Here is a 13,442-nt window from a genome sequence, read left to right on the forward strand (position 1 = left end):
TCCTCCTGGCAGCCCCCCCACCCCCCAACCCAGCCTCTCCTGGCCTCCCAGCCTGGCTCCACATTCTAGTCCAGCCAGCGAGATTTATTTATTTGTTTGGAAGGCAGAGTTCAGAGAGAGAGAGAGTGAGCGAGAGCGAGAGAGAGAGACCTCCCATTCACTGGTTCACTCTCCATATGGCCACAGTGGCTAGGCCTTGACTGAAGCCAGGAGCTCCATCTGGGTCTCCCGTGTGAGTAGCAGGGCCCTAAGTACTTGAGCGGTCTTGGGCTGCTTTCCCAGGCACACTAGCAGCAGGGAGCTGGATCAGAAGTGGAGCAGCTGGAATTCAAACCAGTGATCCTATGGGTGGCAGGCAGAGGCTTGACCCGCTGCGCCACAACCGCGGGGGACCTTAAAGGCAGGTTGAGCCTGTCCCACTCCTGCCTGAAATCTTGCTGACTCCCCAGTACCCCCGGGGCTGACCTGAAGCCCCGAGTCTGGCCCTGCCCCTCCAGCCTTGTCTCCCCGCTGCGCAATCTGTGTCACACTTCTCTGTTTACACACGTGCCCCTGAATTGTCAGTCTTCGCTGGTCGCTCTGGTGAATTTCCTGGGACGCCCTCCGGGTCACCGCCACCCGGTCTGGATCAGGTGCCGCCTCTGGGCAGGGGTCTGCTCCCCCCGCTGGACTAAGCCCTCTGGGGCGGGGCCTGGGCTGTCCCTGCTGTGCCACCAGCACAGTTCCCCTCAGAGCCCAGCTCTGAAGGGGCTCCATTCAACGCTTAGGCTCTGAGACTGGTTTGACTGGCCCTCTGCCCCTGCCCGCCCTTTTGTCTTGGGCCCCTGCTGCCCACATGGGAGACCCAGATGCAGTTCCTGCCTCCTGACTTCAGCCTGGCCCAGCCCTGACTGTTGTGGGCATTTGGGGTGAGTGAATCAGCCGATGGAAGGTCTCTCTCTCTCTTTACCTTTCAAATAAAGTGAACATAAATATAGCTGTCTGTTGTTGTTGTTGTTATTTTTATTTTGTTTTCCTTGAAGAGAAGGAGCTCCCAAACTGCAGAGCCGCCACACTTGGCCTGGCCGATGCGAGGTGATGCCTACCCCAGGAGGCGGCTGCCGTGCAGGACAGAGGCACCGGCAGTGGCTGGGACCTCTGTTAGCCACGCGCCTCCCAGGGCTGCTAACGGGATGCCCTGAGGCCTCCCCCCAGCAGCCTCCGCCACAGTTCTTGGCTGAGCAGCGCCTGTTCCCTGCGGGCGCCCTGCAGCACACTCCGGTTCTCCTGGGCTCTCCGGATCAGGTAGGGGATCACCTCCTCCAGGGAGCCGTAGGGGATCGACTTGTACACCGCGTAGCCGGCCTGTCCTGCGGGGAGAGTGTTGGCGGGGCGCGGGCTCGGGCTTGGAGACTGCGAACGTGGCACACTAGCCGAGCTACGTAAAATCTCGCAGTGCAAAGGCTAAAACCCCTGCAGCCAACGTTTCTGAAAACCCTAACGTGATGAAGGTGCTTCCGAGAGAGTAATGCATGTACTCGTCCAAGCGCTATGACACAGTGAGGCGCCAAAGAGGGAGGGGCACACAGGAGGCCACTCCTGCCCCGTGCAGGTAACAGGGACTATTCGGGGATCTCAGAGTTGCAGAAGCTACACATGGGCTTAACCTGACTCAGGTGACAGCCGTAAAGGGGAACGTTCCTCGGCGAAGCTGGAACCCGGAAGAGCGACATTCTCAAAGAAAGAGTTAACACAAGTCGCCCTCCCGCCTTCCCGTCCTCACGGACGGTGGCCTTGGCCATAAGCAGAGCAGGCAAGACAACTGGAAAACCTATCTCTAGGAGCTTGTGGCCCTGGTTAACCCAAACTTGCAACACTAGGCTGTCTCAGGAACCCTCAAGCTGTGAATTTTGGGCAAAGTGGCTTTGTAACCCTTAGCATCTGGCAGGAGAAAACTTAAGTCTAGTGTCGGGCCCTGGGGAGCAGCAGGGTCAGGACAACAAAAGCCACAGGAAACCGGACACCGTGGTGGAGAAGCAGCTGCTCTGGCTGGGAGCCTGCGTGCACTCGCGGGAAGGGCAGAGGGATCCGGCTAGGGTGAGGAGTGAGGGGGTGGGCACGCAGCGGATGGGCTGGCCACTTACCCAGCGCTAGGGAGACGTGGTCACACATGCCCAGGAGTTGTCCGAAGCAGACAGGCCCATCCAGAGGAATGCCCAGCTCCCACATGCTACAGAAAAGGCCACGTTAGGGAGCCGGACAGAGGCGGCAGCCAGAGCTGCCCCGGGGGCCATTACGCACCCGCGTGCCTGTTCCGGAAACTCAAAAAGAGAAGTATTTCTTAACCTGATGATACATGACCACTAGGCTGAGCCCTTTGAAAGCCGAGTAAGTCCCAGTCATTTTCCTGGAACCCTCGGAACCCTCCCCGTGCCCCAGCAAACAAGGGTTAATGTCTCGTCCAGCTAGGGAACCTACAGCATGACAGGGCTTCAAAATCTTGGCCGGTGCCACGGCTCACTAGGCTAATCTTCCCCCTTGCGGCGCCGGCACACCGGATTCTAGTCCCGGTCGGGGCGCCGGATTCTGTCCCGGTTGCCCCTCTTCCAGGCCAGCTCTCTGCTGTGGCCAGGGAGTGCAGTGGAGGATGGCCCAGGTGCTTGGGCCCTGCACCCCATGGGAGACCAGGAGAAGCACCTGGCTCCTGCCATCGGATCAGCGTGGTGCGCCAGCCGCGGCGGCCATTGGAGGGTGAACCAAAGGCAAAGGAAGACCTTTCTCTCTGTCTCTCTCTCTCTCACTGTCCACTCTGCCTGTCAAAAAATAAAAATAATAAAAAAAAATCTTTAACATGCTCCTGAGAACACCTCACTGTTCCTGTCTGTCCCAGGTCCACCACCCTCTGCCCGTCCCTGGCATGTGAGCAGGAAGAGGAGGGAGGAGGCTCTTTTGCGGGTGCCTATTCCCCCCTCCCCCACCTCGTACCGCCTGGTTGCCTGGCGAACAGACTCCTCATTGTGGGAAGCCACCATGAGGTGGCACAGGGGGCCATGGCGGGTCACGTGGGTCAGCATCAGCTCCAGGCAGCGGCTGTAACTGAAGGGAGACATCTCCACTCAACTCTCCTGGTCAGGCGCCAGGGACCGGGGATTCCTGTCCTTGGGGAGGGGAGGTGATCCCAACCAGGGTCTCCGTGGCCAGAGACTTCTTCCCTGTCACCTGCACCAGCTACAAGGGCCAGCATGTTCCTCTCCTGTAACAAGGCAAGCCCACCGCATCGCGCTGTTGGGAGGGTGGGGTGAGGTCAGGTCACAACCAAGGGTCCCGTCCACACGCAAGGTTATTCCCTGCAGGGTGGTCTCCAGGACGTGACTGACAATAGCTCAGTCCCCAAGCGGGCAGCCAGCTCAGAGAGCTAGGGCGCAGGCAGAGAGGAGCAGGGACGCCGCCGCCTGGAACAGGGCACAGAGCCTGGCCAGCGCTCGCCCAGCTTGTGGTCAGCCCCATGCCACCCCTGCTGCTGCTCCTCCCTGCACCCTGGGTGTGTTCTCTGCCCCCGAGGAAACGGAGTCCCATGCAGGAGGTCAGAAGGTAGGAGGAGAGAGAGCGTGCTGGTGTTTTGCCAAGATGGCGAGGCCACCCTACCCTGCCCTCCGTCAGCCACAGACGGCTCCCCCCCCCCCCCCGCTCTGGGTAATGGACATTCCTCCCGGGGAAGGTCCCCGGACCTTGCCCACACTGCTAGCGTCCAGCCCTTCGCTAAATTTCCTTCCCCTTGCATGGATTTGTTGGAAAAATCTAACCACTCATCTACTCCCCAGACCAACCCAAGGTCTATGGGAGCATCAGAGTTGTCCGCACTTTTCAGAGGGGAACAGGTTTAGTTCATGTTTTATCCCCAAATCACGCAGGCGCAGGAACCCAGGCTGCCCGATGCTCCAGAGCCTGGTCTCCTGGTCGATAGACTCCCCTGCCTTTAAGATACCGATTGGAGGGGCGTGCACTGTGGCACAGTGGGTTAAGCTGCTGACTGCAATGCAGGTGTCCCATATGGGTGCCGGTTCAATTCCTGGCTGCAAATGTCCCGGGAAAGCAGCAGAAGATGGCCCAAGTGCTTGGGCCCCTGCATCCGCATGGGAGACCCGGAGGAAGCTCCTGGCTCCTGGCTTTGGTCTGGGTGTGGCCCGGCTCTAGCTGTTGCAACCATTTCCAGGGGATAGAAGGACTCTCTCTCTCCGTAATTCTGCCTCTTTTTTTTTTTTTTTTTAAGATTTATTTATTTGAAAGAGTTACACAGAGAGAGAAGGAGAAGCAGAGAGAGAGAGAGAGAGAGAGAGAGAGGTCTTCCATCTGCTGGTTTACTCCCCAGTTGGCCACAATGGCCAGAGCTGTGCCGATCCGAAGCCAGGAGCCAGGAGCTTCTTCTAGGTCTCCCATGTGGGTGCAGGGGCCTGGCCATCCTCCACTGCTTTCCCAGGCCATAGCAGAGAGCTGGATTGGAAGTCTTGAACTGGCGCCCATATGAAATACCGGCTCTGCAGGCAGCAGCTTTACAACGCCAGCCCTACTCCAGCTTTCAAATAAAATAAAGAAGCACTGGATTGTTAGAGAGAAAGAAAGAGAGAAAGAGAGAGAGAGGGAGAGAGAGAGAGAGAGAGAAGGAGGGAGGGAGGGAGGGAGGGAGGGAAAGGAGCAGTGTGTAGGCATAATCTCTTTTGCACAGAAAATAAACAAAACGTTCAAAAATCTTCATTTGTGCCTGAATATGTATAAAGACACGTGGAAGGAGCTGGCATTGTGGCCCAGCAAGTTAAGCCACCACCTGCAGTGTGCACATCCCACACGGACAACGGTTCGAATCCTGGCTCCCTGCTAATGTGCCTGAGAAAGCGGTGGCAGATGGCCCAAGTACTTAGGCCCCTGCCACCCACATGGAAGACCTGGATGGGGCTCCTGGTCTTTTACTTTGGCCAGGACCAGCCCCAGCTGCTGTGATCATTTGGGGAGTGACCCAGGGGATAGAAAATCTCTCTCACTCTCTCTCCACTCTCTCCTCTCTGTAACTCTGCCTTTGAAATAAATACACATATACATACATACATACATACATACATACATATTAAAAGAAAGGAACACAGGAAACACATGTAAGAAGCTAAAGTAAGGGCCGGCGCTATGGCGTAGCGGGTAAAGCCACTACCTGCAGTGCCGGCATCCCATATGGGCACCGGTTGGAGTCCCAGCTGCTCCACTTCTGACTCAACTCCCTGATAATGGCCTGGGAAAGCAGTGGAAGATGGCCCAATCCTTGGTCCCTGAATTCACATGGGAGACCCGGAAAAAGTTCCTGACTCCTGGTTTCAGATCAACTTGGCTCTGGCCGTTGCGACCATCTGGAGAGTGAACCAGTGGATGGAAGATCTCTCTTTCTCTTTCTTTGTCTCTGCCTCTCTCTCTGTAACTCTGTCTTTCAAATAGAGAAATAAATAAGAAGCTAAAGTGGTTACCTGGGGCAACATGATTAGATGGGGATACGTGTGGGAGTGAAATCCATCAGGGCTTTTGTCTTCATGTCATTTGGGGGTTTGAACCACATGGATTCATTATTTATTCAAAATCTATATTAAAACATCTAGGGTGCTAGGTTGGAAAGGATAGGAAAAATGAAAGCTCTTATGCATTGCTGGAGCAAATGTAAAATGCTGCAGCCACTTTGGAAAACCACCTGACAATTCTCAGAAAGTTCAACAGAGGACCCAGCAACTCCACCCCGAGGCCTGTCCCCTAGAGAATTGAAAAGGTATGTTCACAGCCGGCGCTGCGGCTCACTAAGCTAATCCTCTGCCTTGCAGCGCCAGCACACCAGGTTCTAGTCCCGGTCAGGGCGCCAGATTCTGTCCCGGTTGCCCCTCTTCCAGGCCAGCTCTCTGCTGTGGCCCGGGAGTGCAGTGGAGGATGGCCCAGGTGCTTGGGCCCTGCACCCCATGGGAGACCAGGATAAGCACCTGGCTCCTGGCTCCTGGCTTCGGATCAGCGCGGTGCGCCAGCCACAGCGCGCCGGCCACGGCGGCCATTGGAGGGTGACCCAACGGCAAAGGAAGACCTTTCTCTCTGTCTCTCTCTCTCACTGTCCACTCTGCCTGTCAAAAAAAAAAAAAAAAAAAAAAAAGGTGGATTTTACGGTATGTGAATTATCTCTCAATTTAAAAAATGGTCCCATTTATGAAGTCTACGAGCACGCCTTGGCACCCTCGCAGGTCTGGGAGATGAGCCTGGATTCTAAGCCTGGCTTCACTTGAACAAGCCCCTGCGGCCCGCTGAGAGAGTGGGGTACTGAGCCGTGCAGCTGTCTAGAGGAAGGAGCCTTCCAGGTGGTGGGGATCACGGGGGAGCCTAGCAGGGCTGGAGTGAGTGAGCGAGAGGGACCAGATCATGTGGTGCCTGTGCACACAGCAGGACCTGAGGTGTTACTGACCTGGTGCTGGGGGCTATGGAGGGAGTGACGGGGGGGGGGGGGGTGGCACATGACCTGACTCGGGGATTAACGGGCTTCCTCTGGCTACGAGCAGATGGTGGGCAGGAAAGTGAGGGCGTCCTGGGCCCAGGAGAGGGAGGAGGACGGAGGTGCCCCGGGCCTGCTCAGCTCGCAGCTTCGCGGGCAGAGGAAGCTCCAGATGTCACTACTGTTTCTGGCCGAGGCCGGCCTGGCCCAGCCCTACCTGCGACTGGTGGCCTCATAGTCAGGCTGAGTGGGATCCTTGGTCCCTTGGAGTCGTGCCACGGCTCTCTCCTTGACCAGGTAGGCCCCGCGAACCAACTTCACGCCGAAGGCCAGGCCCGCCCTGTGAGCGGCCTCCGCATCCCGCCCCAGTCGCTCATGCGTGTCCTGGAGGGGGTGGGAGGCACACAGGCAGGCTCGGGTGGTGTGGGGACCCCGGGGACCCCCAGCCACGGTCCTGCCAAGCACACCACGCACCTTCAGATAGGCCTGGTAGGTGTTCCACACCCACGGCCCGCCTTCCCCGGGGCTGTTCCAGCGCACGGCCAGGGCGGCCACCAGCAGAGAGAGCGCAGGGTTGATGAAGGTGTATTCCGCATCTACCAGGAGCCTCACGCGCTGTGCCCGGGCGTGCTGGGGGAGCGGGGGGGGGGGGGGGGGCTGTGGTCAGGCCCCCCCAGGGGTGTGCACACACGCGGCAGCCCAGCCAACTCTGGCCCAAGGCCTTACCTGTGCCACGCGGTGCAAGCGGCTCAGAGAGGCCTGTAGATGGTGGTTCTGCTTGGCGTTGAGGAAGGAGACCTGAAGGCCCTAGGGGACAGCAGGGAAGACGAGAGGGGCTCAGGACCCCGGGGCCCTTCTAAGGCCTGAGTCTCTTCTTCCCCCACCTCCAGGGAGGGGAAGAGTTTGGGAATTGTCAGACGTCAGAAACGTAGTTGTATGGGACGGGCACCATTCACTGCGGCGCGCTACATGGGTCGCACTCTGGGTTTGAACCCTGCTCTGCCGCTTAACTGTGTGACCTTGAGCAGGTCGTGTGACCTCTCTGGGCCTCAGCAGTTGCTTTCTCTGTAAGAGGAAGAAGATAGGGGCCGGCGCTGTGGCATAGCAGGTAAAGCCGCTGCCTGCAGCACCAGCATCCCATGTGGGCACAGGTTCGAGTCCTGGCTGCTCTACTTTTGATCCAGCTCCCTGTTATTGCGCCTAGGGAAGCAGCGGAAGATGGCCCAAGTGCTTGGGCCCCTGCACCCCTGTGGGAGGACCCAGATGCAGCTCTTGGCTTCAGAGTAGCCCAGCTCCAGTTGTCGCAGCCATCTGGGGAGTGAACCAGCTCTCTGTAGCTCTGCCTTTAAATATATAAATGAATCTTTGGGGAAAAAAAAAGTTGCTATGTGAAGTATGTCTGGATGTGACCAGGACAGGACTTGGCTAACACCAAATACATACGTGGTGCTCTGTGTCTGTGAGTTCCAAATCCACACATTCAACCAGATAGATATCTCTCTTGCCGTCTCTTCCTCTCTCTCTGCAGCTCTTTCACATAAATATATCTTTTTAAACAATTTTTTTAAATGTTTTATTTACTTATTTATTTGGAGGGGTGGAAGGGAGGGAGAGAGGAGAGACCTTCTTTTTTTTATTTATTTATTTTTTTTTTGACAGGCAGAGTGGACAGTGAGAGAGAGAGACAGAGAGAAAGGTCTTCCTTTGCCTTTGGTTCATCCTCCAATGGCCGCTGCAGCGGGCGCACCACGCTGATCCAATGGCAGAAGCCAGGTACTTCTCCTGGTCTCCCATGGGGTGCAGGGCCCAAGCACCTGGGCCATCCTCCACTGCACTCCCGGGCCACAGCAGAGAGCTGGCCTGGAAGAGGGACAACCAGGACAGAATCCGGCACCCCGACCGGGACTAAAACCTGGTGTGCCGGCGCCGCAAGGCGGAGGATTAGCCTAGAGAGCCGCAGCACCGGCCTTTTTTAAACAATTTTTAAAAGTAAAGACTAGGAGAAGACACACTGGAGTGTCTAGCGCCATGTTGGTTGGGGGGTGGTGTAGACTTGGACACTGCTCGGTGGAGCAGCTGTTTAAGGGAGCAGTTGGAGCACCACCTCCCACGTCACAGTGCTGGTGTGGTGCCCCGCTCCGGCTCCTCACTCCAGCTTCCTGTGATTGCAGACCCTGGCAGGCAGCGGCCATAGGTGAAGTAACCGGATCCTGGCCTCCTGCGTGGGAGCCTACGTTAAATTTCTGGCAATTGAGCTCAGCCCCAGCCTAGCCCCATCCTTTGGGGGCCTTTAAGGAGAGTGAACCAAGCGATGGGAACTCTGACTGTCTCCCAAAGAAGTAAAAAATAAATAAAATATGCCCCTCCTCCCCCCCACTGGTAGAAAAGGGTGCGAAGAAACTGGGCAGTGGTGGAGATCTTTTACATATTGATAAGAAAGAACTTGCATTGCTCAGGTGTGTGCATTAGCCAAAGTTCATTTGTAACTTGTATCTTTCACTGTATGTCTATTCAAGCTCAAAAGGAACAAGAACATTGTAATTAATTATTGAACCCTAATTAATGATTCACATCCTGGCACATTTAGGGGGAGAAGTATACTGATGTCTAAAACTTACTTGGAAATTAGTCAAAAAATAAGATGGTGGTGGGTGTTTGGCCCAGAGGTTAAGACACCTCTGTCCCGTGTCAGGGGGCCTGGGTTCACTCCCCAGCTCCGGCTCCCAACCCCAGCTTCCTGCCAGTGCAGCCCCTGGGGGCCGCAGGGGGTGGCTCAAGTAGTTGGGGTCCTGCCACCCACATGGAGACCTGCACTGCATTCCTGGCTCCCAGCTTCAGCCTGGCCCAGCCCAGGCCATTGTGGGCGTTTGAGGCATGAACCAGGAGCTTGCTCGCTCACCTGCCCTCTCTCTCTCTCTCTCTCTCTCTCTCTCTCTTGAATAAATTTAAAAGAAATGATAGATTGATTGGAAAGAGGGATGACTAGAAGAGTAGCTATGATGTAAAGTGAGCATAGTTAAATGTTAAAGGTGATAGGCGGCCAGCGCTGCGGCTCAATAGGCTAATCCTCTGCCCCTCTTCCAGGCCAGCTCTCTGCTGTGGCCCGGGAGTGCAGTGGAGGATGGCCCAAGTGCCTGGGCCCTGCACCCCATGGGAGACCAGGAAAAGCACCTGGCTCCTGCCTTCGGATCAGCGCGGTGCACCGGCTGCAGCGCGCCAGCCTCGGCAGCCATTAGAGGGTGAACCAAAGGCAAAGGAAGACCTTTCTCTCTGTCTCTCTCTCTCTCACTGTCCACTCTGCCTGTCAAAAATAAATAAATAAATAAATAAATAAGGTGATAGGTACGTGAGTGTTCACTGACTTTTGTATGTTTGAAATTCTTCATGATAAAATTGGGGGGAACATGCCCCCCGAACACTACAAGGGGGCTTTCAAAAAGTTCACGGAAGATACACACTACACTTCATTTTTTTCCTCATGAGCTTCTTTAAGCCTCTTGTATACACATAACAAAATGAGGTCACAATCACACAAAAATGCACATTACACAGCATGGAGTCGCTGCCAGTGGCAGGGAGGGGAGGTAGGATATGAAGACACAAGGAATGAACGGATAGACTGAAGTCTCTTGGGTCTAATCAGCGCTTACCTCCAGGCAGCACACGCTGGTGTGGCAGTGTTGATGGCTAAAATATTGACATACTTCCTATTGGTCCACAAACAGCTGCCGTCCCAGTCCCTCCTCTGAGAGCCGCCAGCCCCCAGAGCCCCCACCCTCAACCCCCAGGTGACCCACAATCCATCCATTCCAGCCGCACCCCAGAGCAGCACCACACTTATCTTGCTGGTTCCAAGCTGGGAGGTGATGCTGGCTAAACGCGGTACAGTCTGGGGGGCAGGTGCTTGGCGCAGCAATGGCGCAGGCAGCCGACACTCCCAAGTCCAAGGTCAGAGAGCCTGCCCTCGGGTCTCAGGTCAGGCTCCTGATTCCAGGTTCCTGTGAGTGCAGACCCTGGGGATCCTTGAGTGCAGCGGGGATGGCTCTAGTAGTTGAGTTCCTGCCACTCACATGGGAGACCAGGAGTGAGTTCCCAGCCTCAGTTTGGGCCCTGGTCCAACTCTGGGCCATTGTGGACATTTGGAGGTGTGAGCCTGTGGATGGGATCCCTTGCTCTCTCCAGATAGATATAGATATATAGATATATATAGATGAATAGATAATCTGAGTTTCTGACTGTGTGCCTCCTAAATAAATGAGTAATGCCATGCAGTCTGAACCTGTTGGTACCTGGGGTGTCCAAGCCTTGACCCTGGCAGTCTCCGCCCGTGGTCCTTACCTGCCCAGAGTCCATGGCTTCTGCCAGCCTCTCGGGGCTCAGCTCCGAGGAGGCCCCTTGCTGGCTGACCCGTGAAGCTAGCTCCTTCTGCAATGGGGTGGTGTGTGCAGAGGTGAGGGGGGGGCCTGATGGGCAGCCAGGTCCTCTCCCCTCCCCACCCCTGCCCATGCCTTACACAGAGCCGAGGGCTGGTCAGCGCCGTCATCCTTATTTGCACGAGGTTGTTGCTCCCAGTCAGGCCTGAGGGCTCCGGGAGGTCTCGCGACAGGTCCACGCACCGCAGCATGGCGCGGAGGTTTGCCTCGTACCAGTCCTCACTGTCCAGCCAGCAGGCAGCAGGGTTGGGAGCCTGGGAACCCGCTCACTGCCATCCTCCCCGCCTCCCTGGGCCCTGGCCCCCTACTCACCCAGTCTTTTCTGCCGAGTCTGGCTCCTCCTCGATGGGGACTGCCAGCAGGGGCCGGAGGCCTAGGGCCTGGAGCTGCCGCACACAGCCCCTCACCTCCTCTGCTGTCTCTCCAGCCACAAACTGCCCGTAGAAGGATGCTCGGAGAAGCGCGCCCGAGAGCCGGGAGCCCAGGAGTCTCTGAGACCAGGCCTGAAGCTGGGTGACAGGGAGCAGGGACTCAGAGTCAGCCGGAGCAGCCTCCAGGCCGGTCTCCGGGGCCACTGCTCACCGCCAGCCCGTGGGTGACCAGAGGGGGCCAGGCACACAGCCGCAGCACTAGCAGAGCCCGCGTCAGTTCTCCTGTGCCCTTGAGGTGGAAGGCCGCCCCATCAAAGTGCAGGGGCTGCCAGCCGCCCGCAGAGGGGGCGGCTCGGGAAGAGAGCGCTCGGCTGGCCTGCAGCATCACACGTCCCTTGCCACTTCTGTACTGGGAGGAGGGGCACTGGGGGCTGCAGGTGCACCAACAGCCCCTTACCCAGCTAGGGGGTAGTGACTGATTAACCGGGCGAAATTTTAGGCTCACAAACTCACAGATAATCATTAACCAATGGGGACAGAGTCCAGAGTAACGGTAACAGGAAAGGAGCCCACTGTAACAGCCCCCCGTGACCTTTGGCACAGCACCACACATCCATGGAGCACCCGCCTTATGCCAGGAGGCACTGAGTGATGGCACAGGGTCAGCCGCAAGGCTCTGTGGGTTCAAGGCAGTGCGGCTTTGCCGTCTTGGGTGAGCCAGCTAGCCTGTCTCCCTGCAGTTGCTTTGTCTTAAAATGGGAAACAATATGGTGCTGTTGAGAGAAAACACACACAACCTATAGCCTGAATGTCCCGTGCTAAGTATGTATCCTAGAGAACTTGACCATGAGCATCACGCAGAAAGTACAGGAAGCAGGTCACTTCGCTGCTGTTTACTCGCAGTCCCAAATGGGAACCTCCCAGACTTCCATCAACAGGAGACTGGATAGATACACTGGGTACATTCTTGCAGTGGAATACTACACAGTAATGAAAAAGCGTTTACCTTGTTCACACCCCGCCATCTCTCGGGGATCTTCTTCACTGTTATGTTTCTAATGGTCCTACAATAACTGCTTCCCCTTCGGTGCGCCGTTAGTGAATTTTAACACATGTGCAGCTTCACTGGTGGGTTTCCATAGCTGTTCCTTGTTCACACCTCACAACATGGATAAATCCCAGCGTCTCATCTAGTCTCTTGTTGAAGGACATCTGCACCATGGCCAGCACTCCGCTTTTATTTTTAAGATTTTATTTATTTATTTGAAAGGCAGAGTTACAGAAACAGAGAGAGAAAGAACAAGAGATCCTCTATCCACTGGTTCAATCTCCAACTGGCTGCAACAGCCAGGGCTGGGCCAGGCTGAAGCCAGGAGCCAGGAGCTTCCTCCAGGTCTCCCACATGGGTGCAGGGGCCCAAGCACTTGGGCCTTGGCTGCTGCTTTCCCAGGTGCATAAGTAAGGAACTGGATGAGCAGTGGAGCAGCCGAGACTCGTGCTGCTGCGCATGTGGGATGCTGGTGTCACAGGTGGCGTGCTATTCCTGCTGCTCCACAATGCTGGCCCCAGCAGCACTCAGCTTTTGAAACGATGACATTTGGGCCTCACTCCCAGAGAATTTGATTACTCAGTCTCAGGCACCAAGGCTGTTAAAAGCCCCAGGCCCAGCATTGTGGCATAGCGGGTTAAGCCACCCTTTGCAGTACCAGCATCCTACATGGGCACCAGTTCGAGTCCCCACCACTCCACTTCTGATCCAGCTCCCTGCTAATGCATCTGGGAAAGCAGCAGAGGATGGCCCAAGTCCTCGGGCCCCTGCACCCATGTAAGAGACCCAGAAGAAGCTCCTGGTGCCTGGCTTCACCTGACCTGGTCCCAGGCATCACAGCCATTTGGGGAGTGAATCAGCGAATGGAAGATTCTCTCTCTCCCTCTCTCTCTCTCTCTCTCTCTCTCTCTCTCTCTGTGTGTGTGTGTGTGTGTCTATAACTCTGACTTTCAAATACATTAATAAATCTTTAATAATAAAGATGCCCCTTGGGTTGTCTGTGCCACGTATCTAGTTGCCTGGGTTTGGTCCTGGCTCCACTTTCTTTTTTTTTTTTTTTTAATTTTTTTTTTTTTTGTTTTTTTTTGACAGGCAGAGTGGACAGTGAG

At 56.0% G+C, this 13,442-nt stretch overlaps 1 protein-coding gene across 1 annotated transcript; it reads right to left on the reverse strand.

The window, feature by feature from the left end:
* Window positions 1-978: 978 nt before the first annotated feature.
* PRODH2 (proline dehydrogenase 2) lies at window positions 979-11,670 on the reverse strand. The gene is made up of 10 exons (XM_051836083.2): window positions 11,497-11,670; window positions 11,227-11,423; window positions 10,995-11,136; window positions 10,820-10,906; window positions 7,208-7,288; window positions 6,956-7,111; window positions 6,699-6,865; window positions 2,965-3,075; window positions 2,124-2,209; window positions 979-1,349 (listed from the first exon to the last, which is right to left on the reverse strand). The coding sequence occupies exons 1-10, from the start codon at window positions 11,668-11,670 to the stop codon at window positions 1,165-1,167; spliced, it is 1,386 nt and encodes a 461-aa protein (XP_051692043.2). The 3' UTR covers window positions 979-1,164.
* Window positions 11,671-13,442: the final 1,772 nt, after the last annotated feature.

The sequence above is a fragment of the Oryctolagus cuniculus genome, chromosome 18 (genome assembly GCF_964237555.1).
Source record: "Oryctolagus cuniculus chromosome 18, mOryCun1.1, whole genome shotgun sequence".
NCBI classification, from domain to species: Eukaryota; Metazoa; Chordata; class Mammalia; order Lagomorpha; family Leporidae; genus Oryctolagus; species Oryctolagus cuniculus.